This window comes from Glycine max, chromosome 7, assembly GCF_000004515.6.
Source record: "Glycine max cultivar Williams 82 chromosome 7, Glycine_max_v4.0, whole genome shotgun sequence".
Classification (NCBI taxonomy): domain Eukaryota; kingdom Viridiplantae; phylum Streptophyta; class Magnoliopsida; order Fabales; family Fabaceae; genus Glycine; species Glycine max.
The window spans coordinates 14,338,804-14,363,935 of record NC_038243.2 but is presented as its reverse complement, the minus strand read 5'-3'; the positions used below and the strand labels follow the sequence as shown (position 1 = coordinate 14,363,935).

At 33.1% G+C, this 25,132-nt stretch overlaps 1 protein-coding gene across 1 annotated transcript; it reads right to left on the bottom strand.

Annotated features, from left to right (window-relative positions):
* Nucleotides 1–11,997: 11,997 nt before the first annotated feature.
* Nucleotides 11,998–23,392, bottom strand: LOC102666465 (uncharacterized). The gene is made up of 6 exons (XM_006584145.4): nt 23,026–23,392; nt 22,119–22,928; nt 21,916–22,034; nt 21,517–21,816; nt 12,268–12,345; nt 11,998–12,174 (listed from the first exon to the last, which is right to left on the bottom strand). The coding sequence occupies exons 1-6, from the start codon at nt 23,390–23,392 to the stop codon at nt 11,998–12,000; spliced, it is 1,851 nt and encodes a 616-aa protein (XP_006584208.1).
* Nucleotides 23,393–25,132: the final 1,740 nt, after the last annotated feature.

The window sequence follows — 25,132 nt, the reverse complement described above, 5'->3', positions numbered from 1 at the left end:
CACATGCTCACTATTTTTTTTTTCAAAATAATGTTCTTGCAGAGAGAAATTAGTCTCGCATGTTGACAGTGATATGGAGGCTACAATCTCTTTCCCTTCTCTCTAACACTTGGAAACCCTAACAGAGCAAACTGAGGAAAAGCTGAGAAATCTTAAGGAACTATTAGAGACGTTGCTATCACTGTCAGACTACACACGTGAGCCCGCTTAGAGATATGAGATGAGTTTATCGCAATTAGAGTTAGAATGAACATGTGTATGGATCCTTAGAGAATTAAATTGGGGTTTATTTTAGGATATTTAATGAATTATAATTTTCCTTTACGATTATAAATACAATATTGTTGTGTTTGACAGACCAATTGTTGTTCTTATGCGAATTGGTTGATAAACTTAAGTGCTCTTGGTGTTTTCATGTTTTTGACCTATGATTTTGATTCATTGATTTTAATATGATTGTGTGAAATTATTTGAGGGGTTTTACTCCCCATGTTCTGAGAAGCATTTTGTATAAATTTTTATATTGAGATTATGAAATTGTGATTCAAATTGTGAGTAAGTGACAAATTGAATCTGTGATGAATGGTGAAATACATGTGTATTGAGATGTGTGTATTAAGTTGTGAGCTATGAATTGTGCAATCACACAATTGTAAAATCCTTTAAAGGCGATGAGTTTTTGCGCGACGAGTATTGTGATGGGATCCATTGTGGGAACCCGACGAGTTGAATCACTTTGAGGCGCAACGAGTTAAAATGAATTTGAAAACAATTAAGTAGTTGTGTGTATTGCATAGTTCATAGGTAAAGTGTGTGACACCCTCTACCCCACACATATATGTACTAATAATAAAAGAAATAATTAAAAAAAAATAAACTTAATTCAAGTTTTTAAAACATATTTAAATACAAGCCTTTCAAGAGGGTAGCAGGCTCACATTCACCTTTCTAACATCATCATAAAACTTTTCTAAATAAATAATAAATTCACTTCTGCTCAAACAAGGTCGTCTATAAAACCCTATACCCCAATGCCACATCCTATCAGAGCGTTGTGTCCTGACGTCCTTCAGCACATGGTTCCTTAAGGCAATTCACCTAGTCATCTGCTCCCCCGAACATAAAGTTCAAGATCATCACAGGATCCAAACACAAATAACACACGGGGAGTGAGTTATCACATTCCTAACTAATAGAGAAACAGGACAACTAGATATACATATCATATAAACCAAATAAAACTTAGTTACATGTAATTCACGTAATTCCACCACTTTGTCATTCAAAGTTCACTTTTCAATCATCAATCACATTACACAAGAATCGCATGCTTTGATCAAGACATAATAACACATCAATTTTATAATAAACAATTAGCAAGCGCATGAGACAGTTATGCTAAGACTCAAGCCTATATGCAATGTGGTACCATGTCGGTGAAAAACCACCCTGGGGCGCTTAGGAGTATATAACAAGACACACCAAACAATGGGTTTGTCAGGTCACCTCATTAAGTAAGATCATAGGGAGACCAGTCAGGGTCACGATGTTTTGCGAGAATGCTCCAACCATATGGAATCAACATAGGCTTAAAGGAGCACTCAAACCTGGTGACCCCCAAGGCCTACACTCTGAAGAGTCCGTCAGGGCCTCTCCCTCCTGATTCAGGTCCAACCCCTAAAATCATTTTAGCACACAGACTCTTTCTATGAACTGTACAAAACACACGACTCCTCAATTGTTCTCAAAATAATTTTAACTCGTCGCCCTTTAAGGGTCTTATCATTAACTCGTCGCCCTTAAAGGGACTTAACATTAACTCGTCGTTCGAAAAGGGACTTAGCATCAACTCGTCGCCCTAAAAGGGACTTAACATTAACTCGTCGCCCTTAAAGGGACTTAGGTCGTGTTATTGTATAATTCATAGTTCACAACTCAATGCACACAACACCTCAATGCACATATATATCTCAATCATATACATACTCAATTTATCACATACACTTAATCCCAATCACCATGGTATAATCTCAATTTAACATGTTATCACACCTCATGAATCATATACACTTTACTTATGAACTATGCAATACACACATTTACTCAATTGTTTTCAAAATCATTTTAACTCGTCGGGTTCCCACAGTGGATCCCATCACAATATTCGTCGCCCTTAAAGGGTCTTACAATTGTGTGATTGCACAGTTCATAGTTCACAACTCAATACATGCATCTCATCTCAATACACATGTATTTCATCATCTGTCACATGTTCAATTTATCACATACGCACAGTTTGAATCATCATTTCATAACCTAAACATAACAATTTATACAAAAGATTTTATCACAACATGAGGTGTAAAACCTCTGAAATAGTTTCTCACAATTGTATCAAAATCAATTAATCAAAATCATGGGTTAAACACAAAGACATCAAGAGCACTCAAGTTTATCAATCAATTCTCATCAGGACATCAATTGGTACATAGAACACAATAATATTATATTTATAATCATAAAAGAAAAATTATAATTCAATAAACATCCCAAAATAAACCCAAATTTAGTTTTCTAAGGGTCCCTACACATGTTCATTCTAACCCCCAATTGCGATAAACTCATCCCTTACCTCTGAGCGGACTCACGTGTCTTCAGCCAGCAATAATAACATCTCTAGCGATTTCCTGAGATTCCTTCAATTATTCCTCCGACTGCTCTGATACCCAAACGTCAGAGAGACGGAGAAGAGATTGAAACCTCCACTTGTATTGTCTTCATGCGATTCCTTTTTCTCCCTCCACAAATATTATCTCAAAAATCCCAACGGTGGAAGTGTGCATAACTGAATTTTGAACAACATATCCAAATTTCATGAAAATCCAACGGTTAACGAAACCGGGATCGTAGTTTTACCGAGACATTTTTGGGTTTCTGCGGGAAATTAAAATGCTACAATGCGAAGTGTTTTCCTCTAAGCTCAGATATGATTTTGAAATTCCCAACGGTGAGAATATTCGAAATTGGGTTTCAAACGTTCAAATTTCACAACGATTCAACGGTGAACGAGTCCGAGATCGTCGTTTTTCTGATACAGGTTTGGTGGGCTGCGGGAAAAAGAAAGGGTTTTGAGAGAAGGAGAAAAACGAAAATGAGGAAAAGAAGAGGCACCGTCCGCGTGAAAACTGACCTAACGCTATTTATAGCTAGGTTTACTCCATTCATTTATTTATTTATTATTTTATAAAAAACAAACTTTATTTTATTCTCTATCAAACAAATAAATAAAATACCCTTTTTATTTTCTCTCAAATCATTATTTTAATTAATAATTATATCTCCTTATTTATTTATTTATAAAATCTCATCATTTTTTTAAAACTCTATTTATTTATAAATAACAATCCTTTTTAATCTAGTTTACGAAAATTGGGATGTTACAACGTGTATATGATTCATGAGGTGTGACAACATGTTAAATTGGGATTATACCATTGTGATTGAGACCGAGTGTATGTGATAAATTGAGTATGTATTGACTTGTAATATATATATATATATATATATATATTGAGATGTTGTGTACACTAAGTTGTGAGCTATGAATCGTACAATTACACGACTATAATTAAGGGCGACAAGTTAATGCGCGATAAGTATTGTGATAGGAACTACTGTGAGGACCTGACAAGTTTAGAACAATTAAGGAGTCTTGTGTTTTGTACAATTTATAGATAGAGTCTGTGTGCTAAAATGTTTTCTGAGTTGGACCTGAATCAGGAGAGAGAGGCCCTGACGGACTCTTCGGAGTTTAAGTCTTGGGGGGTAAATACACTCGGTTTAAGTGCTTCTTTAATCCTATGCCGATCCCTTAGAGCATTCTCGCAAAACAGTGTGACCCTGACTGATCTTCCTATGATTTTACCTAGTGACAGTGACATGACTTACTAGTGTGTGGTTTGTCTTGTCGTGTACTCCTAGGCACCCAATGAGGTTTTTCACTAACATGGTACCACATTGCATATAGGATTGATTCTTAGTGTATCTGTTGCATAACGCTTGTGTATTGATCGATATTGATTGATTTAGTGATGTTGTGTTTTGATCCTTGAGTACATGAATGATGTGAAAATGAATGAGACATGTTGTGTTGTGATGATGTGCGACAAAGTGGTGGAATGACGTGAGCTATGTTTAAGTAAGTTGTATTTCATTTATAAGATATGCATATCTACATTTTGTCTTGTTTCTCTATATTAGTTAGGAATGTGATAACTCACTCCCCGTGTGTTGTTTGTGTTTGGATCCTACGATGATCTTGAACTTTGTGTTCGTGGAAGTAGATGACTAGGTGAATTACTTTAAGGAACCTTGTGCTGAAGGACGTTGGGACACAATGCTTTGATAGGATGTGACATTGGAGCATAGGTTTCTATATTAATTGCATGAAGTCTTGAACGACCTTGTTTTGAGCCGAGATGGTTTTATTATTCTTGGACAAGTTATATTATGATGTTAGAAAAGTGAATGTGAGCCTTTTACCCTTTTGAAATACTTTTATTTAAATGTGTTTTAAAAACTTTTAATTAATTCTGATTTCTTATTCCTTTTATTATTGGTACATATATGTGTAAGATGGTGTCACATTGTGTCATGGCCAAACTTAACAAAGGATATTGGGCCATTTGGGTGAAAATTTACTTCAAAAACATGTGTCCATCGCGTGACTTCAAAAGCTAACGAAGTTAACACTGTTAGAAGACTAGGGGGGTGCCATTGTAACAGGAAAAAAAAGTAGGGAGGATTTTCTATAAGTTAAAAAAAGGAGTAAAACATAGGTGATGTCATTATAATTTTCTCTATTTTAGATCAATAGTGTTAGAAAATAATCTAAAATTTTATATAAGCATAATTATGATTAATAATAATCAATCATGATTAATTTTAAGAAAAATTCACACATACAGTATAACCGTACATTTATGATTTATAACAGTTTTGATACAGGCCTTTTCCACATAAAAAGGGAATCTTTTGTTACAATAGAAGCAAAAGTGATATCGACTATTCAAGAATCGAAGTCAATTTGTTTGAAAAAGATTATGTCAATGAACTTCTATGAAATGGTTTCATGGGATTCAGCCAATTGTCTGGATCATGGGATATCATTGAGATATTAAGTTTTAGTTAAATTAACACCTAAAACTCTCACAAAAACCACAAAAATTTATTTATCTAAATTTGACTTTAAGGTTTTCATGTTTTCAATTTTGTATATCAAGCTTAACAAATTTATATTACATGTGTTCTTTTGTGACAAGTTCTTTCTTCTCAACCTCAATAAATGTGGTTGTGAAAGTGGAAAAACATTTTAAATAATTTTCTTAAATAAAAAACTGAGTCAAGTTGTAAGTCATGTTAAACAATGCTTCTTTCGTGAGAAGGTCAATAGAAGAAAAGGATAAGCATCCACAAATAACCTTACATGGCATTGACATGATTGTTATTCCCCACATTGATCAACATAATTAAGTTTCTCCTCCTCCAAATGTTGCAATGCAGCCACATGAAATTCAACAAACACAAAACATGTTGCAATTCAACCTTCCACACAATATACCTCTATAAATGGGCAGATATGGATATTCTAATAATGGTCATCGCCAAATTTAACACAAGAATTAGGAATTTTTTACCATTTTGGGTATTTTTCCCAAACAATTTACCAAAATGAATTGGTCAGCAAACTATTTATCTATCATGAATTTTCTATGTCATGTAAGATTCAGGAGCCACTAACCAAAGTGGCGTCTCATAGTCAACTTTTGTCCTTATCTAGGAGGCGCCACCTTGTAGTGTAACATCACCTCAAGTGTGGTGTTAGAACAAGAGGCATTAGTCAACACTACTTTTCCAAGAGGCACCCATCAAAGCCACTTCTCCCTACCTACATCCATCTATTTGTGCTCATTTCCAAAGCAAGTCAATGAAGGAGGCGTTAGACAAAAAATTACCTCCAACTGTTGGATAAATTAAAAGCAAAAATAATACATGAAGTTGAATTTTTGGTAATTGAATTGAAATCTTGTTAGAAAATAATACATGAAGCTGAATGACATGTGAAAACTAACAAAACACAATGTCTTAAAATTATAATGACAATTTTTTTTCATTATTTTGTTCATTGACACCAAAGTGATCTCAATTTAGCGGGTAATTACTCTTTTTGTTCCCTTAGTGCCTATAGTGGCTACATGTTTGTGTATGTTGAGATTCTACCCAATCAATTTCGCTCCTTATGTGCATAGACTATGGTTGAGCTTTGACATATAATTTGGAGTCATCTAGAACAATGATAAGGTCACTTCTTTCGGGGGTGGTTTTGTAACACCCCTAGTTACTATTATGATTTTTTCTTAATTCATTTTCGTAATTATGGAATCAAAGAATTAACTTAAGACAAATTGTCCATCTATCCTTTCCCTAAATCATGAATAACTTTGTTGTCTTTGCTTTAAAACATCATCATTTGGGATCATTTTAAAAACGATAAGTCATATTGAGATAATACTCGTTATAAGTTAAATAAGGCTTCCATCAATGTCATATCTTTCAATAAGAAACAATTTATTTTATAAAATATTTTATTTCTATTAAGCCAATACAAAACAATAAAAGTTCATTTGTAGATTCTCGATAATACCTTGTTAAACAACTACATATGTTTATATTCCTGAAATTAGGTACTTAATACATCTAAGTCACATACAAAAGAATGACAACAACATAAAATTAAAACTTAATCTAGCCTTTTACACAAAAGAAAGGACTAAGAATTAGAATAGTGACTCGAAGAAAACCCAACCCTTTCATACCCATTGGAGCATCTAGAACTTAGTGGTCTTACACATTTTAAGATGGATTATGATTGGGATTACACCCTCGTCATGGTACAATGACGAGCTCTCACCAACCTTAGTTATGCCTCACATTTTGTTAGGGTTGCAAAGTTAGCATTGTGGCTACATAACCATAAACTCAATGTCACACCCCAAAGGTGTAAAGCCAGCAAGCATACCTTGGGTACAATTTCGCAATCATCTACCACTTTTGAGGATTGACTCCTCAACGACATTTCCCATCAGGATTGTCCTTTACAAGTTTACATGGGCTCATCTATTAGTGGTACCGAACGGCGGTCAACTAAACACATGAGGTCATCAACACATCATATAAAGATCGACAGTTCCACCACTATCTCAAGCGATTAACCCAGCATTATCCCATCCTTCACAAACATAACACACAATACAGGTGGAGCTCCCCACACAACCTCTCTAGAGCTTGCCTCCATAGCTGGTCATTACAAGAAGATCATATTTCTAGAATGGCATGTTATTAATAAACGTCAAATTTATATGATGTTCATATGCATTTTGTAATATTTATTTGGCATTTTAGTTAACTTTACACTTATTTTGAATCAAATTAGCTTTAAATTCGGTTTTTACTTGGTCTTAGGTAGAATTTTATGTTTTAGCTATTTTTAATGAATTTTTTTTATAGTTTTTCAGCAAAAACATGTCATTCTACCCAAAATTAGCAAAAAGTTCAGGAAGGAGAAATTGCGAAAATTGAAGATAAAAGCTACAAAAATCAAGAGCAAGATATTTTTCAAGAATAAATCAGCTGAAGAAGAAGATAATTACTTGAATTAATTAGAGATGTTATTTGTTTATAATTTCTTGTTATTATCTCCTTAGTTAAACCCCGCTACAATTCTATAAATAGGAGGCTAGACATTCATTGTAACAATGTAGAAGTCTCAAGCAATTCTTAGAATTATATTTTAGACTTCCACCTACTAGACACCTCTATTATTCCATTAGACACTCTAGGTTTCATTGTATTGTTTTTATGGGTGCAATTCCTTCCACCTAGGAAAAGGAAGGATGAACCTTGTATCAATTTAATATTTCATCTTGAATTCTTTATTTGTTTCCATACTTAATATTTTTATTTGTTTCCTTCCACCTAGGAAAGGGAAGGATGAACCTTGTATCAATTTAATAATTCATCTTGAATTCTTTATTTGTTTTCGTACTTAATGTTTTTATTTGATTGGTCATCTTATAAATGAATTCAGGAATTGACTTGCACTTTGATGAGTCTTGTTGAAATCCGAAAATCAATCAAGTACTTAATTGGGATTATCTCTAAGGATAAAATAATCTTGGTTAAGCTTCACTAATTCTCGACTATTAATGTTGATTGCTTGTTCGGTATGTCCAAGGCATTGGGTATTAGGCAAGTAGTTTAGAATCTGCGACCATGTGGGAGTTAGGATAGAACACATTAGTGGATTAGGGATGAGCAAGAGAAATGAGTAGAAAATTGTGAAGTTACAGTAGATCGAGCGAATTTCAAGTTCAAACCTAGACATTCATTCATCAAGATCGATGTCACCATCCAAGTCTAGTATTTCTATCTTTACTTAATTATTTTATTGTCATTTAATTTTTTTTGCAATTTATTTTATGTTATTTATTTCGTGACAATTACAAAAAAATATATACAAAAACCTAATTCTTAGGTAAATAAATACATGAAATCCCTCATTTGTTCCTTTGGGAGACAACCTATACGATAGTTCAGGTACTACATCATGATTAGGTTACACTTGGCCTATAAGTTGAATCTAATATGAAATAAAACCGTAACAGTTATCCACATCATAATCACGTCACGTTCTATACAATTTCACCATGAGTAAAACAAAAAAGGGATCTCCCTTCTTCTTCCATACTCACAAATAAACGTGATTTCACCCACATTAATATCAACTCATGCAAACACATGCACCACAACAACACATCACAATCCACAACAATGCCTTAAAGCATTCTTACTCATTCCATGAATTAGATTCATGCCTCATCCCACACTTTATTACATTTTATGTTATCCTTCTTTCTCTTAATATTATGCAGGGTTTATCATGACTCATGTTCTCCAAACAAGGGTCCTAAGGCTTACTCTAAGCTAATCCTTATGAATGTACTCCAATGTGCAAAGGTACCTAAGATTTACTACGTCTAACAATTTATTAGGGTCACACTCTTATTAAGTCTTTATTCATTGTTTAAAGTAGAGGAGAAAGTGTTGTAGAAGCATTGGAGGTTACCACTCCATAAATCAAGATTTTAGGTCCTTTTCCATTAGATTTCGTGCTAAGGTTGTTATAACTTGTAAATAAACACTTTAAGTTCTTTTCCTTTATTCATTGTTGTAACTTGTAAATCAACACTTACTACTTCTTATGCTTTTACAACACTTTCTACAAAAATAGTGAAGAATGAGTGGTTTGAAGCTTCAATTCTCAAGAACTAAGCAAATCAAGCAAGAACACTTTCTCCTTTTTTCTCCAAAAGCTCAGCCAAGGTAGAAAATGAAAGTGCAACAATGTGTTTCAAATGGAAGGGATTTAAGTGTTCAACAAGACTAAAACAATCAAATCAAATACTCAATGGGCTCAAGCACCCATTGGTTCTTAGGCTCCCTCATCTGACAATTGTCACTTTGACTGAAAGAAAATTTGATGGAGGGAGAGAGAATGGTGTTGGTTGTACAACTCTAGCTTGGCCATATATGGATAGTTTCGCTATTGAAATTTTTGCTATAAAGGGATAAAATAGGATTTCGACATAAAAGGAAATTTTGTTTTTACCAATTAAAGTAAATCTCTAGCTAATGAACATAGATAATGGTGCTAATTATACAACTCAAGGGTAATCACAATTAATCATGCACATAAATTTACATGGTGTGAATTTACATTGTCTAAAATTGCATAGTGTAGTTTTTACATTACATAAAAATCATGTTCTAAAGAAATTCTAATTTCTATTAAACTTATCACATGAAATAACATGCATATAACTAAAATTTGAAATTAACTAATTGAATCAAATTTTCATTATAATTAATTTTTAATATAAATTATATTTCTAAAGATCACACAACATAGAACTTTTTATACTATGAGTTGTAATTTTTAGGGTGTTAAAGGTTTTCTCTCAGTAAGGGAAATTTTAGTTGTCAAAATAGGCTTGAATGAAGCTTTCGATTTTGAACATGTTATCTATATACTGGTACGAAATGATTTCTACACATGCACATGTCGAATGCCGTGGGAGCAAGGATATATGTAAACTTGAAAACTCCACATTCGCAATAACATTCTTTTCAAATAACAGATCATGTTTTTCCTCTCATTTGTGTTACATGACTAAACAACACTTCAATGTCAACTTTTGTTTGGCCGATATCATATCTTTTAATGTGATAAGTACAAGCTTCAACATGATTTTTGTCAAAGGTATCTAGCAACCTTTTGCAGTGGCATCAACCGACATTGTATTTTGCTCTAGCTTGCAGATCTCTTTGCACAAAATATTGGACCAATCCATCATGTGTAACCTTGACCAAAGCAGTTATAGGCATACTTCGTGCATCTTTGAAAATCTTATTTATTGCTTCTAACAAATTGGTTGTCATATGGTCATACCTATGTTCACTCTGCTCATGTGTCAAGCTCCATTTTTCTTTCAAAATGTCCCCAATCCAACCTAAATTTCCCTACTAATCTCTTTAAATTTTTTAAGTCTTCATTCAAACCGGTGCAAAAATGTTGTATAACCTGCAAAGTTGTGTAAAAAAATTAATAATTTATTGATATGTGTTAACCAATAATTATATATAAATATAATGATCAACAAGTAGCTAATGTAATAAACTCTTGTTTTAATTTTGCATTCTTGAATTTGCGGTTGAAGTTGCTTGCAATATGATGAATGCAATACACATGATAAATATTAGGTGGTTGTCATCCTAGTCATATTGCAACAACTAATTTGATGTCTTGATATCGATTTGAGATCAAACATGTCCTATTGTTGGGTGATATGTTCTCGTTTCTTAGACAAAAACCACGACCAATCACTTTGTATCTCTTTTTCAACAATTGCAAAAGCAATTGGTGGTACACAACCATTTCCATCTTATGAAGTCATAATCAATAGGGTACCTTGATATTTGTAATACAATAATGTGCCACCAATTTGAATTATCAGCTTGCACGAGTTGAAGGCGTCAATAACAGACTTAAACGACCAAAAAATATGTTTAAACTACCAAAATTGTGTGTGAAGTACATCTTTATACCAAAAATTGATGGTTTCAATTTCATAAACGGATCCTAGATATTTTCATATTCACTCCAACCACTTATTTAATAGATTATATGATTCTTTCTAATCATCGTAAACCCTTGCTAAAATAATCTATTTAACTTTTCATGCTTTACGATACGATTTTATAATAGATTTTTCACTAAAATCTGTTCTTGAAGAATGGATATGGACATAGATGGGTCAGTTTCAATCATGGCTACACCAAAAAAAATTACAGTAAGAAAACGGTCCAAGATTACTACGAATACAAAAATTATATTATATAGAAAATGTTATTGCTGATGAGTTGAAATGTCAAGTTGGTATGATCTTGTGTTAAATTTATGTTGACACATAGATGTGGACCACCGTATTCGTTTATTGCCAATTTGTCAGTCTTGTAGGACAACCAAACTCTCATTCTCCAGAAACATCTATCTTCACTTCTTGGACATTTTAATTCAACTGTCGTTATCCTACATTCAACAATCTTGGATCTTTGATGCACATTCACTAAGACACTACAAGATTGTGGACATCTTATTTTGAATGAAAATGTATCCCTTTTATACAAATCTTGGCCAATCTTTCATGAACCAGGTACATCCAATTCAGGAAAATCCATTTCTTGGTCAAGATGATCCCAATTCATGTTGAAAAAAATGTGAAGATGAATCCAAAAGTGGTTGTTATGTTTGACCTATTAAGACAAAAAAAAATTATGTGTAATTAGTTGTAGTTGATTAATTTGAAATTATGTAAACTACTAATATTGTATACCATGTCCTTGTTGATTAATGAGGTTGACACCCTCATCTTCTGAGTTAAATGATTTTTCTTCTGGAATCTCCACATCCTCATCTACATTATCATAGTCAAAGTCATCATGGTCACCATGAACATCATCTTGACAATCATAATCATGCCTTAAATTTGTGACAAACTTTGCATTAGTAAAGTGTTAGTATATATTAGTGCCAACATGTGAAAAAATAATGTTATTAGTAAGTGTTGTGGAACAACTTGACCAATTCACCTTGCCAGCCGGGATTAACAAGCTATCACCTTGATCAATGTCGACGTAAAGCTTAATTCTAGTTGTAAAAGCATACGACTGAAAAACACTTATCATACATTGAACATCTTCATCATCACAGACTTCAAGTGCATCACAACTAGAGGGATTTGTAGTAGTAAGGAATCTACATGTAAACTTACTAATTATTTGATTATTAGAAAAGTCAAGATTTTTGTAAATCTTTTTGTTTTTAAGTTTTTGTAACTAATATTTGGATTAATCTCAATTCTTCTTTTAGATCCCTCAAATGTAATTTCCTCTAGCACTACATATTTTTTTACCATTTTAATAAATAAAAGCGATTACATAACTCATTGTAAAATACTAAAGTGTTGTGAACAAAATGACACTAAATTAGTTACACAAACAATGGAATTCACGAGAGAGAAATGAAGTTAATGGGATTTGTGCAACGCCAAGAAAATTAGCTTGTTCCAATAATTTGTTGATTTTAATCTGAACTACTATTGGTTCATGTTGTTGATGTTGACCTTGACCTTGTTGGTATTGGACTTACCTAAATTGTAAAACATGATCTACTCTATTGTTCTAGACAACTTCTACCACATGCATGACCTGCATTTATAGGAGTGACAAGTTATGTGGATCGAGATGTATAACTATAAATTTCGCCATTATATAAATTAAATTAAACCCCAAAATCTCATCAAAAGATATTTGTAATTGATATTTATTATATATTACATATGTAATGAAATATACAAAAAGAATTTAGATTATAAACAATTATTATACAATTTAATAATCATGTAACTTAATAAGAAATACATCACAAAAATTTCCGCTTAAATGCATAAATTATGGCAAACAAATTCTTTTAATTTTTTTCTACAAAGTAACAAAATGGCAACATAATTTTATATTAAATTTTTGTCTACAACTATATTTTTTTTCTACAAAGTAAGGAAATCACATCATTAAATTTTTATTAAATTTAATCTTTATACAACTGTATTTTTTTTTATAAGGGACTAACACCTGTAAAAAAATAACTGAATAAATTGAAGAATATATACAAAAAAAAATAACAAGACTTATATTGTAAGATGAAAGCAACAACACTACCACACCACATCGTTATCAACATCCTCAATAACACAAAAAACAAACCTCTTCAATAGCACAAACAAAGCACCTCAAGAATACGCTCAACATAAAAAATCTCTTTGCAACTTTAATGACAACACTTTCCTCATTTCACCGCATCTTATAGACAAAGCACAACATTAGATGGTGTCTCAAATACACTAATGGTAACATCCACCCTAGTGTCACCTTAGTACCTCATGAAGGTACAATCAAATTGCACCCTCTTTTTCATTACGTTGGAAATCACCATTGACTACCTTGAAAACACTTATGCTAGAAGGTGACCCTCTGACTGACACCTCTTGTTTTGATACTACACCTAAAGTGGTGTCACACTACATGGTGACACCTCCTAGATAAAAACAAGCATTGACAAGGAGGCATCATTTTGGTTGGAGCCTCCTAAATCCTACATGGCAAATAAAATCCATGACAAGTAAATATATTGCTAACCAACTCACTTTTGTAAATTGTTTGGGAAACATACAAAAAATGATTAAAAAAATCCAAGAATTGCTTTGCATTTAGATTGTACGGTACAATATATGGTGGAGTTTAACATTCACACAATATGATCGTGACCTGGGAATAGTTTAGGTGTTTGATTATTGATTTCACATACTTTCTTCTTTCATTAATCAAAGATCATGTAAGTTATAATATATATAAAAACTATTTCACCCATGTAATATGATTATGTTGTAAATATGAAATATTTGATAAACCACATCCCTCACAATGCAAAGGTAGGACATCATCCAAATCTTATTAAATTTTAACTTTCTAACTAGTTATAAAGAAAATGATAAAATCTTTTTTCTTATTCATGATATAAATTGACAAGTTATGATTACATATTAGCATTATTAAAATACTAATTTGACAATATTGAATTGGAAATTAAAAAACTAAATCCGTAAGCATGATGATGCTTTTAACAAGATCAATGCAACAACAACCATTAAAATGATGAGTGATATAATTGTTCTACTTATTTTCGTTAATGTTTAATTAGTTTAAAAAACCAACTTGAAAACTCTTAAAAATGATACTATAAAACTCTAGTAGATACTTAAAAGTAAAGTTGTTGTTTACCATAAGCAATTGCTTTTTTTCATAACTTTGCAATATCCAAATCTTCTTTCTTGCCCTTTCTTGAAAAAGATACTTTACAATTTTTCAATTATAATTGAACTAAAAAGATTTCATATGTTAAATAATCTGGAAATTATAAATGATGTTTATGAAATTAAGGAAGAAAGTGAAACAGTCCAAACTTTTTAAACATTAAGACATGCATAAAGCTTCCAACATGCTAACAATACATTGTACATTAATAATGATTAATCATGATTAATTACAATAAATATTTGACTATTCTCTTACATATATTGTATAATTGTACATTTATAATTTATAACATAGTTTAACTTTTAGTTAAAATAACTTAAAACTCACAAAAATTCACAAAAATTCATTTAATTAAATTCTATGATTTCATTTAAAACTTTCAATGAAACTTTTAAAATTTGATTTTTCAATTTTCATGTTTTGAATTTTGTATATCAAGATTAACAAATTCATATTACATTTTCTCTTTTGTGACATGTTATTTCTCTTTGAGCTTGAGAAATATGACGGATGAAAATGAAAAAAAAAATTAAAATATTTTCTTCCATAAAACTAAGCCAAGTTGCAAGTCATGCTATAAAATATTTTCTGTATGGGAAGACCAAAAAGAAAGAGATAAAAAGAACAAGTAACCACGACACAACTTTACACGACATTGCCATGATTGTTACTCCCCATATTGATCAACATAATTAAGTTCCTTCTCCTCCAAAATTTTGAAATGCAACCACATAAAATACAGTAAACACAAAACAAGTTACAATTCAACTTCCTATGTAGAATGTCTCTTCAAATGGATGAATATAGATATTCTAGCAATAACCTTTACAAAATTGGATACGGGAACTAGTTTCATATCTAGACCTTGTAGTATAATATATGTTGGAGTTTAACATCCATACAATATGACCATGAACAAGAAATATAGTGTTATTTCAATAATGACTTCTAAATGAGCAATTTACTAGAAGTTTCATGTATAATTTTCATTCAGTTGTCAAGTTATGTATATTTTTTCTTATTTGCTTAAAAGAGTAAGAAAAAAAATTTAAAAAAAGAATTACTCATTACTAAAATTACTAGCACAACTAAATTTTTATCAAACAAAATGGGATTTTATTAAATAAAATTATAAAAAAAATATTGGTAATTTATTTGTTTTTTGCTAATGAAAATATTTTCAATTTGAAAAAAAAATCAAATTTAGAAGCATGGTATAAAAAAACCCATCAAACTCATCTCCTTCTTACTCTGTATTAATATATGAAATAAAAATTATTTGATCAAGGTCGCACCCGAATCAAATAAACATGAAAATGCAGTAACTAGGAAGTGATCCTAGGTCGTTTCCCAACGAGCAATGACAAACCAAATGTTCATAATATACTTGCACAGTAACAGTAACGATTGGGGGGGTTTGTTTGTTTCGTGATTAAAGAGCAGAACAAGTAAACTGGAATTTTAAACTACTAATATTAAAAACGGGTTGTTTCCTCTGATTCAGAAGCCATTCTCTTATCCTGGGTTATGGAGAATTGGTCCCTAACAGTCAACCACTTAATCCAACCTTATTTCAATTTACTAAGCGAAAATCAACTTAGGGTTTTCAATACGTGATTAGGCACCACATACACCAGTTAGCCCTTCGTCCATTAAGCATGAACACAAGTTAGGCTCAGAGGCAATTAATCGAACACGAAGCGTGCACTGATTAATATTCACGAATTTGGGATAACTGGTGAAGGGAAAACTGCCAGGAAACCACATTACAAGCGAAACCTCAAAGAGAGTTGGGCTTCGTCCTCAAAAGGAAACAACACCAGAAAATCTAGCATTCCATGGATTCAAACAGAAAACGCAAATGAAACATGAAGCAGAAACGTAAATGAACAGAAATGTAAATGAAACAGAAACGTAAATGAGAGTAGAAGAAGAAGCAAGAACGAAATTGTAATTAGAAGTAGAAAACGTAAAATTGCATTACGTGAACAGTAGCATCAAAGCAGAAAACGTAAAAACCCTAAAACCAAAGCTCTGAATAATGAATAGCATGACAGAATGCCTTGCACAAATCCCAAGGCTGCTATTTAAAAAGAGTCACTCAAAGTCACTGGGCCCTATTACAATACTCTGGCCCAAAACAAAATAAACACTGAACAACATAAAATAAAATTGTGAAATTTCCTAATTAGAAATTAACTAAGGTAAGCGCTGCTTTATTTGCCCTCTTCAAGTCCACAACCAAAATCCGGATTAAGCCCAATGTTTCATTAATTCCTGAAATTAGATTAAAAACATCAAATTAGCTAAATGGGCCCAAATAATAAAACTGCCTAATTAATTGACAATTAAGACCAATCAGTAATTAAAATGGTGCAAAAAGGGTTTAGAAAATAGAAGAAAATGATGGCACATCAAACTCATCTCCTTCTTACTCTGTATTAATATATGAAATAAAAATTATTTGTTATTTAGTATCTTTAAAATATTTTTACAAAGTATATTTTATTTTCAATTTTTATTTTTATTATCATCTATTTAGTTTTTACTTTTCTAGTTTTGAAACTTTTACTATTCTCTTTTAATAACTATCCAATACTTATTTTCATTTTCTTACTTTCATTTCAAAAAACAAGGATAACCGTCTCATATTATCCCGGTCAATTTTTCTATATTTTTTCTTCTTCATTCTTGTCTTTTGAGTCATTTGAGTTATCATTCTTTTGTTATAGTTTATGCTTTCTTCTCTCTTTTATGTGTTCTATGTTTTTCTTCAAGGCTTCGAGCCACTATTTATATTTTTTGTTTTGATCAATGCTTTTGTTAATCATTTCATCTTTTTAGTTGGAGACTCAGTGATATTTTATTTAATCTTCAATTAAAGTTAAATCCACAAAACACTTTTATTTTAGGTCTTTTTCTTTATTTTTTAAAGAGAAAGACACTTATGAAGCCATATCGTATTTTTTTATTAGTTTATTATGTTGATTAAGGTCGTACCCGAATCAAATAAACATTAAAATGTAGTACTAGGAAGTGATCCTAGGTCGTTTCCCAACGAGCAATGATAAACCAAATGTTCATAACAGATAGTAAGAAATAGTAACAAATTTGGGGGGTTGTTTGCTTTTGTAAATTAAATAGCAAGTAAAATTGAATTAGAAAAATATTAGAATTAAAATACGTTGCTTCCCCTTGATTCACAAGCAAGTCTCTTATCCTAGGTTGCGAGAATTTATCCTTTATCAATTCAACCACTTAATCCAACCCTCAATTAAATTACTAAGTGAAATTTAACATAAAGCATTCATTATGTGATTAAGCATCACACACACCAATTACTCATAAACGATCATTTAGCATGAACATAAATTAAGCGCAGAGACAATTAATCAAGCACTAAGCATGCATGAATTAATAGCAACAAATTCAGAGTAATTAGTGAAGAGGAAAAACTGAACAGAATTTAACAGTAATAATAGAACCTCAAAGAAAACTGTGCTTGATCCTCAAGAGAAAACAACGTTGTGGACTTAGCCTTCCATTAATCAAATAGAGAACGAAATTTTATTGATAAAACTAAAAGTCTGAACTGGAATTGTAAAAAATGAAAATAAAAGAGAAAGAGAAGAGAGACTAAAACTAAAAACGAAAAATAGAAGAGAGAGAGGAGAGAGAGAGCTAAACTAGAACCTTGGTGTTGTTATATAGTTTTTTCAGCCCCAAAGCTTACAAATCTGTTTTAAATCCAAGCCCATAAGTAAAATCAAATCAAATCTAGATAAGATAAGATAAGATCTAGATGAAATAATATCTAGATGAGATCAAATCTAAATAATATCTAGATAAGAAAAGATAAGATCTAATTTTGTAGGATAAATTAGTCTGCCCTCTTCAAGTCCAAGCCCTATGCTGGATTCAAGCTCAAGCCCAATTCTAGATTCAAGCCCAATGCTTCATTAATTCCTGAAATTAGATTAAAAACATCAAATTAGCTAAATGGGCCCAAATAATAAAACTGCCTAATAAATTTGATAATTAAGACTAATCAGTATTTAAAATGATGCAAAAAGGGTTAAGAAATAGGAGAAAATAATGGCACATCAAAACCCCCCATACTTAGCCTTTTGCCCTCCTAGGCAAAATGAAATAAAGAACAAAATCCAAGGATATCAAAGAGAGACAAACAAAAACATTTACATGTTTCTCAATGAACATCAAGGAATGGGTAACATCTAACATGAAGAGATCCAAAGAGTCAAGACATTCGTGAAAATCATCCAAGCAACCCAATCATGGCAAAATAGTTAATCAGCTCAATAATGAAAACTAATTAAGCCTCACAAAATATACACTCTATCTCTCAAGTGTCTAGGCTACTGTTTACTCTCGAAGCACCCATGAAAACAAACACCACATAGACTTGGCAAAATTCTAAAATTGACAAACGACTTGACAACAGATGCATATGAGGATCAAAAGGTCTTTAAAGGTTGTAATGGGGCCAAGGACAAGGTAGGGAAGAAAAATATGGAATAAGTAGCTAAATTCCAAAGGAATAGAGGAGCAATGGGGAATAAGTGGAAATTAAGTACAAGTAGTAAACCCAAACCCTCTAATATCAACAAAATCAACCAAGGCTCCTAAATCAAGTTCTCATATCAAGACCTTATTTATTCAACTTCACTTCTTTTCTTCTTCTTTTTTTTTTTTTTTTGAAGAGTACGAAATTGCAGAATTTGTAGCAACTGATTTTTTTCATTTTTCATTTTTTTTATTGAACAGTACGAAATTGAAGATTAAAGAAAGAACTAGGCAATATATATATGTATATACATCAAGCATGGCCAAAATAAAACATTAAGCATGGCCAAAAATCATATCTTCCAATGAAACATACCCCTCCCCCCCCCCCCCCCCATACACTTATTCCCAACTTATTCCCAAAACAATTCGAAAACTCCAAAATTCCTTAAGGGTAAGGTGATATCATGGTTTTTCACTTAAGGCTTGTAATGAGCTTCAAAACAAAGAAAGGGGAAAATAGGCTCAAAGGGGCTATCAAAGGAATTAATTCAAGGTAAGTCCATTTGGCTAGAAGCTTATAAGAACGAAATTGCCTAAATCATTTCCAAATATGCATGTGAATTAGGAAGCATCAACAAGAATGAAACCAAGGCTATTGTGCAAGTAATCAATGGGGCAAAACACACCAAAAGATTATGATGATGGATGGCTCAAATTCTCACAAAGGTAAACTTATCACTTTCAAAACTATCATGACATGTAAAGGAAAAACAAGGATTTCAAGTCACAAAATGTCAAGAGACTTTTATTTTCAGAACAATTACCCATTACTTGAAAATATCCTATAATTCAAAGACAAACATGCAAATTTAACACAACAAAACTAACAAAATTAAACTAGAACCCAACAAAACTAACAAAATTAAACTAATTTAACACGACTAACAAAACCAAAACCAAAGAACACACTCCCCCCTATACTTAAACAACACATTGTCCTCAATGTGGCACAATTAAAAGATTAAAAGCAATTAAACCATCAAATAGAATCGGACAAATGTAATAAAAGTAAAGAAGGAGATAAGAAAGAAAAACTCCCTAAATCATGGTAGAGGAAGAGTAGGGTGGAGTAAGGAAATCTCTTCCACCACTACGTCCACTAAAGAAGGGTTTGTGAGGAATGGCTTAAGTCGGTGTCCATTGACCTTGAAGCTCTTGTTTGTGGAGTCGCTTTTGATCTCAACTGTACCATAAGGAAAAACATTAGTAACAACAAAAGGACCAATCCACTTAGACCTCAACTTACCACTCATGAGTCCAAGCTTAGAATTATACAATAACACTTTTTGCCCAACCATGAAGTCCTTCTTAATTATCATGCTATCATAGAACTTCTTGGTCTTTTCTTTATAGAACTTGGCATTCTCGTAGGCTTCTAGGCAGATCTCATCTAACTCACTCAGTTGCAACTTTCTTTCCTCACCAGCTTGATCCATAGAGAAGTTGCAGGTCTTCACTGCCCAGTATGCTTTGTGCTCAATCTCCACTGGAAGATGACATGCCTTTCCAAAGACAACCCGATAAGGAGACATTCCTATGAGTGCTTTGTAGGCAGTCCTATATGCCCAAAGAGCATCATCTAGCCTGGTACTCCAATCTTTCCTGCTTGGTTGCACAATCTTCTCTAAAATTCTCTTGATCTCCCTGTTAGAAATTTCTACCTGTCCATTGGTTTGGGGGTGGTATGGTGTGGATACCTTATGGACAACCCCATACTTTTTAAGCAAGGCATGCATTGATTTGTTGCAAAAATGGGTTCCTTGATCACTAACGATTGCTTTAGGTACTCCAAACCTGCAAAACAGATTAGATATGACAAAATCTACAATAACCTTAGCATCATTAGTTCTAGTGGGCTTGGCTTCCACCCATTTTGAAACATAATCAAATGCATGGAGAATGTAAACCATAGTTGTCAAGACCGGTGTAGCGGAGCGGAGCGGTCGACCCCAAAATTGGGATAGCAGGATAGCAGATAGCGGGATGACCGCTATTGTAAAGTCTTTTTATATATGTTAAATAATTAATAATATGTATGTATATAAGTTCAAAAACAGAAAGATAACTTAATACATAGTTACTTAAACAAAAGTTAGTAGAAAGTCAAGCAAATAAAGGAAGCCTTAGTCCTTCTAACATAAAGCCTAAAGTAATTATAATAATAGACAAGTAGACATTAAAATTCAAATAGACAAATGGAAGTTTCTTAATACTAAATTACTAATCAGAATCTTCATCCTCTTCAAGATCCAAATCATTATGTTGTTGAAATCCATCACTCTCACTAGCATTAGAATTGTACTCTTCTTCCCCCTCATCTTCATTCTCTTCTTCCACTTCCACCACCTTTTTTCCTTTTTCATTTGTAGGTGCAAGTACAGCTGCTGCCTTGTTTATATGTGTTTGACTCCTTGTATTTTGTAAAGGTTCACCAGCCCCAGTTGCCTCAGCAACATCTAACCAATTCAAATCATCATCATCAAAAACCAAATCATTACCAGCTTCATCTCCTTCCAATTCTCCCAATAACCACTCATTGCTATCATCAATATCATTTAAAGCAATAGGATCAATCACATCATGACACTCAAAGCGATCTAGAAGAGCTTGATTATACTTAACATAAACCAAATCTTGAAGCTTTTGGTGCTCGAGCCTACTTGTCTTCTTTGAGTGAATCTATAATAATTTAAAAAACATGAATGTTAGTTACTTAGTTTCAATTTCAGCTTCTAAAGTTTCATAATTTAAAAAAAAACATGAATGTTAGTTACTTACATGCTCAAAGGTACTCCAATTACGCTCACATCCTGATGAGCTACAAGTCAAACTTAGAACTTTAATAGCAATGGTTTGCAAGTATGGTGTTTTTCCTCCATACAATTTCCACCACTCAGCTGTAAAATGCAATTCATATGCATTAGCATTTACACATATTATTAATTAATCATTCAAATTTATAAGTGAATTTTTCCACTTACCAGGAGATATTTCAGTCCTTGCTTTCGTTGCTGCAGTCATACCAAACCTCTCCCCAGCCCTTTTATACACTAGCAATTGTTTGTGAACTTCAACTACAAAATCATCATCTTCACTAAGCTTATCAATACATTTGTAGAGGCCATCCACCACTTCATTATCACTGTCAATGTTTGGATCAGTGTAAAAGAACTTTGGATTTAGATAATAACCCGTTGAATGCAAAGGGTGGTGAAGTTGGCAATCCCATCTTTTATCAATGATTGCAAGGATATCTTTATACTTCCCTTCATTGTTATTGAAAGCTCTTTGAATTGCTTCTTTGGCCCTATCCTTTGCTTCATAAATGAAACCTATTGCAGGTTTTTTTTCATTATCCACCAACCTCAACACACTTACAAGAGGCCCCATTGCCTTTAAAGCATAAACAACATCATTCCAAAATGATGGCATAAGAACAACATCTGTTGCTTGCTTCCCCTTGGGCTCTTTAGCTGCCTTAGACTTCAACCATTCATCTGAAGTAAACATCCTTCTAAGATTGGCCTTTTGCTTATGCAATCTTTGCAAAGTTAAGAAAGTGGTAGCAAATCTTGTAACTCCATGTCTCACTAATTCAGTTTTTTGTGTGAATTTCCTCATGGTGTTCAAAGCCAATGTATGGTTGTAAATGTAGCCTACAAGCCTGATGCCTCTCTGTATAACCCTTTTTACTTTTGGGATCTTTCCAATATCTTCTAGCATCAAGTCAAGACAATGTGCAGCACATGGAGTCCAAAATATTTTTGGTCTCGTGACTTGTAAAATTTTACCTAAAAAGACCAAAATCAATAAACTTGTATGAGTAGTGTAACAATTAAAAGTTATAACTACAAAAAAAAACTTAATTAAGTATGATTGAATTCTCACCCGCCAACACATAATTACTTCCATTGTCCGTCACCACTTGAATAACATTCTTTTCTCCAATCTCCTCAACAAAGCTATCCAAAAGCTCAAAGATCTTCTGACCAGTCTTCATGTATTCAGAAGCATCCACACTCCTCACAAATTGTGTTCCCAACGAACAATTTACCAAAAAGTTAATCAAAATTCTATTCTTCCTATCCGTCCAACCATCTGACATAATTGAACACCCATATTTGATTCGCTCCTCCTCATGACCCCTCAATAAGCCCTTCGTGTATTCCAACTCTTTTTTAAGGAGTGGAACTCTCAATTCATGATAGCTTGGAGGCTTTAAATGAGGACCATAGGTTCCAATCGCCTCAATCATCAACTTGAAACTTTTTGATTTAGCAACATTGAATGGTATTCCATTCCTAAAAAAGAAATGAGCAATGTACTAAACTGCCCTGTCTCTTGCAGCCTTGTTATAAGTTTCATTTACACTTGATTGTCTCATGGTTTTTCCTAATTTGATACTTTCTTCAGGTGCTTTGGAGAACAAAAAATCAATGGGGCCTTTTTTAGTTGTGATCCTCTTATTGGAAGCAGTTAAGGAGGCTTCATTTGATGTTGTTGGACGCTTTTTTCCACTTTTAAGTCGTGCAATCTCTAGGATCCCATCTTCCTCTTCCTCGTCTTCTTCTTGCATTGCCTCCATGTATGCTGCAGTTTCAGCTATTTTCTTCTCATAAGCAGCAATCATTTCTAATTTAACATCCTCCGGTACTTTTTTACAAGAACCCACATCTCCTTTTATTTGAAGTTGATGTCTTTTTGCTCTAGAAATTCCTCTCGTAGTCGTTTTGTGACAAAAATCACAGGTTACACTCTTCCTGTTATTTTTATCCTTTAAACTGTTCCATTTCCAAAAGGCATCTACCCTATCACCGATAGGCTTGAACAACGAAGACCCCTCTGAATTCAACATTCCAGTAGACTAAAGTCTAATGCACAGTAAGGAGACTAAAGCACTGCAACCAAATAAAAAATTACATAAAAAATTAAATGAACTGATTTTTGTTCCATATTTTTCTCAAAGTTTAACATGTCTTTTATCGACTAAAATTCTGCACTCTATTATGTAAATAAATAGTGTCACTCCCTAATGCTAGAGTTCTTACTTGAACAACAAAAAATTTGTGAACTAATTGACACAAACCATTCACAGTTACAGCCAAAGCCAAAAATTAGTAAGTAACAAGGTAAAAATTAATTAGTAAGTAACAAGGTAAAAATTAATTGACACAAACTATTCACAACTACAGTCAACTCTTTTTAAATTCTTTGGCTTTCATTTTTTGCACACATGCATCAACAGGTGGATAACAACTATGGCTGAGACTGTTCCTCAATTTTTTATTGTTGATTCAACAATTTGCTAGTTGCTACGAGAATTCTAGAATCTAGCATATGTGGCAGTCACATGACAGGTGGTGGATAATAAGTTAATAACTACTTCATGCTTCACAAAAAAATGAATTAAATTCATATAAAATAAAAATCACAATCACACAAAAAATCACAGCGCAGACACCCAAAAGGCCAAGACCCAACAACAAGGTAAGACCAAAAAAATCCTTTTCGTTGTCTTCCTCACCTCAAGCAAGGGGTGGTGGCGCAGCGCAGTCGCAGGACAATGACTCATCGGGTTGTAGCTTCGCCGGGTGCAGAGTCACCGGACGGAGTCGTCGGAGTCGCAGGTCGAGGTTGCAGTCGCAGCTTCAATGGAGACTAGGATTTCTCAAGCCAGCCAAACAACAGATCGGGGAGGGAGCGAGACCTTGGCCAGGTAATACAAAAAAAAAAGCCAAAAATACCCTCACTTTCTCGCATTAAGTGAGGGCATTTTCGGCCGTCACAAACGCGCGCGAAATTTTGCGTCCAGAACCCGCCCCGCGCCGCGCCGCCGCTTTAGCGGCCGCTACTCTGAACCACCCCGCTTCTCCTGCCTTCGTCGCGGTGGGGTGCCGCACCGCGTCGCCACGATAGCGGCCGCGACGGCCGCTATTAACAACATAGATGTAAACATAGCCAAAAGATACAGGAAAAGGGCCCATGAAATCTATAC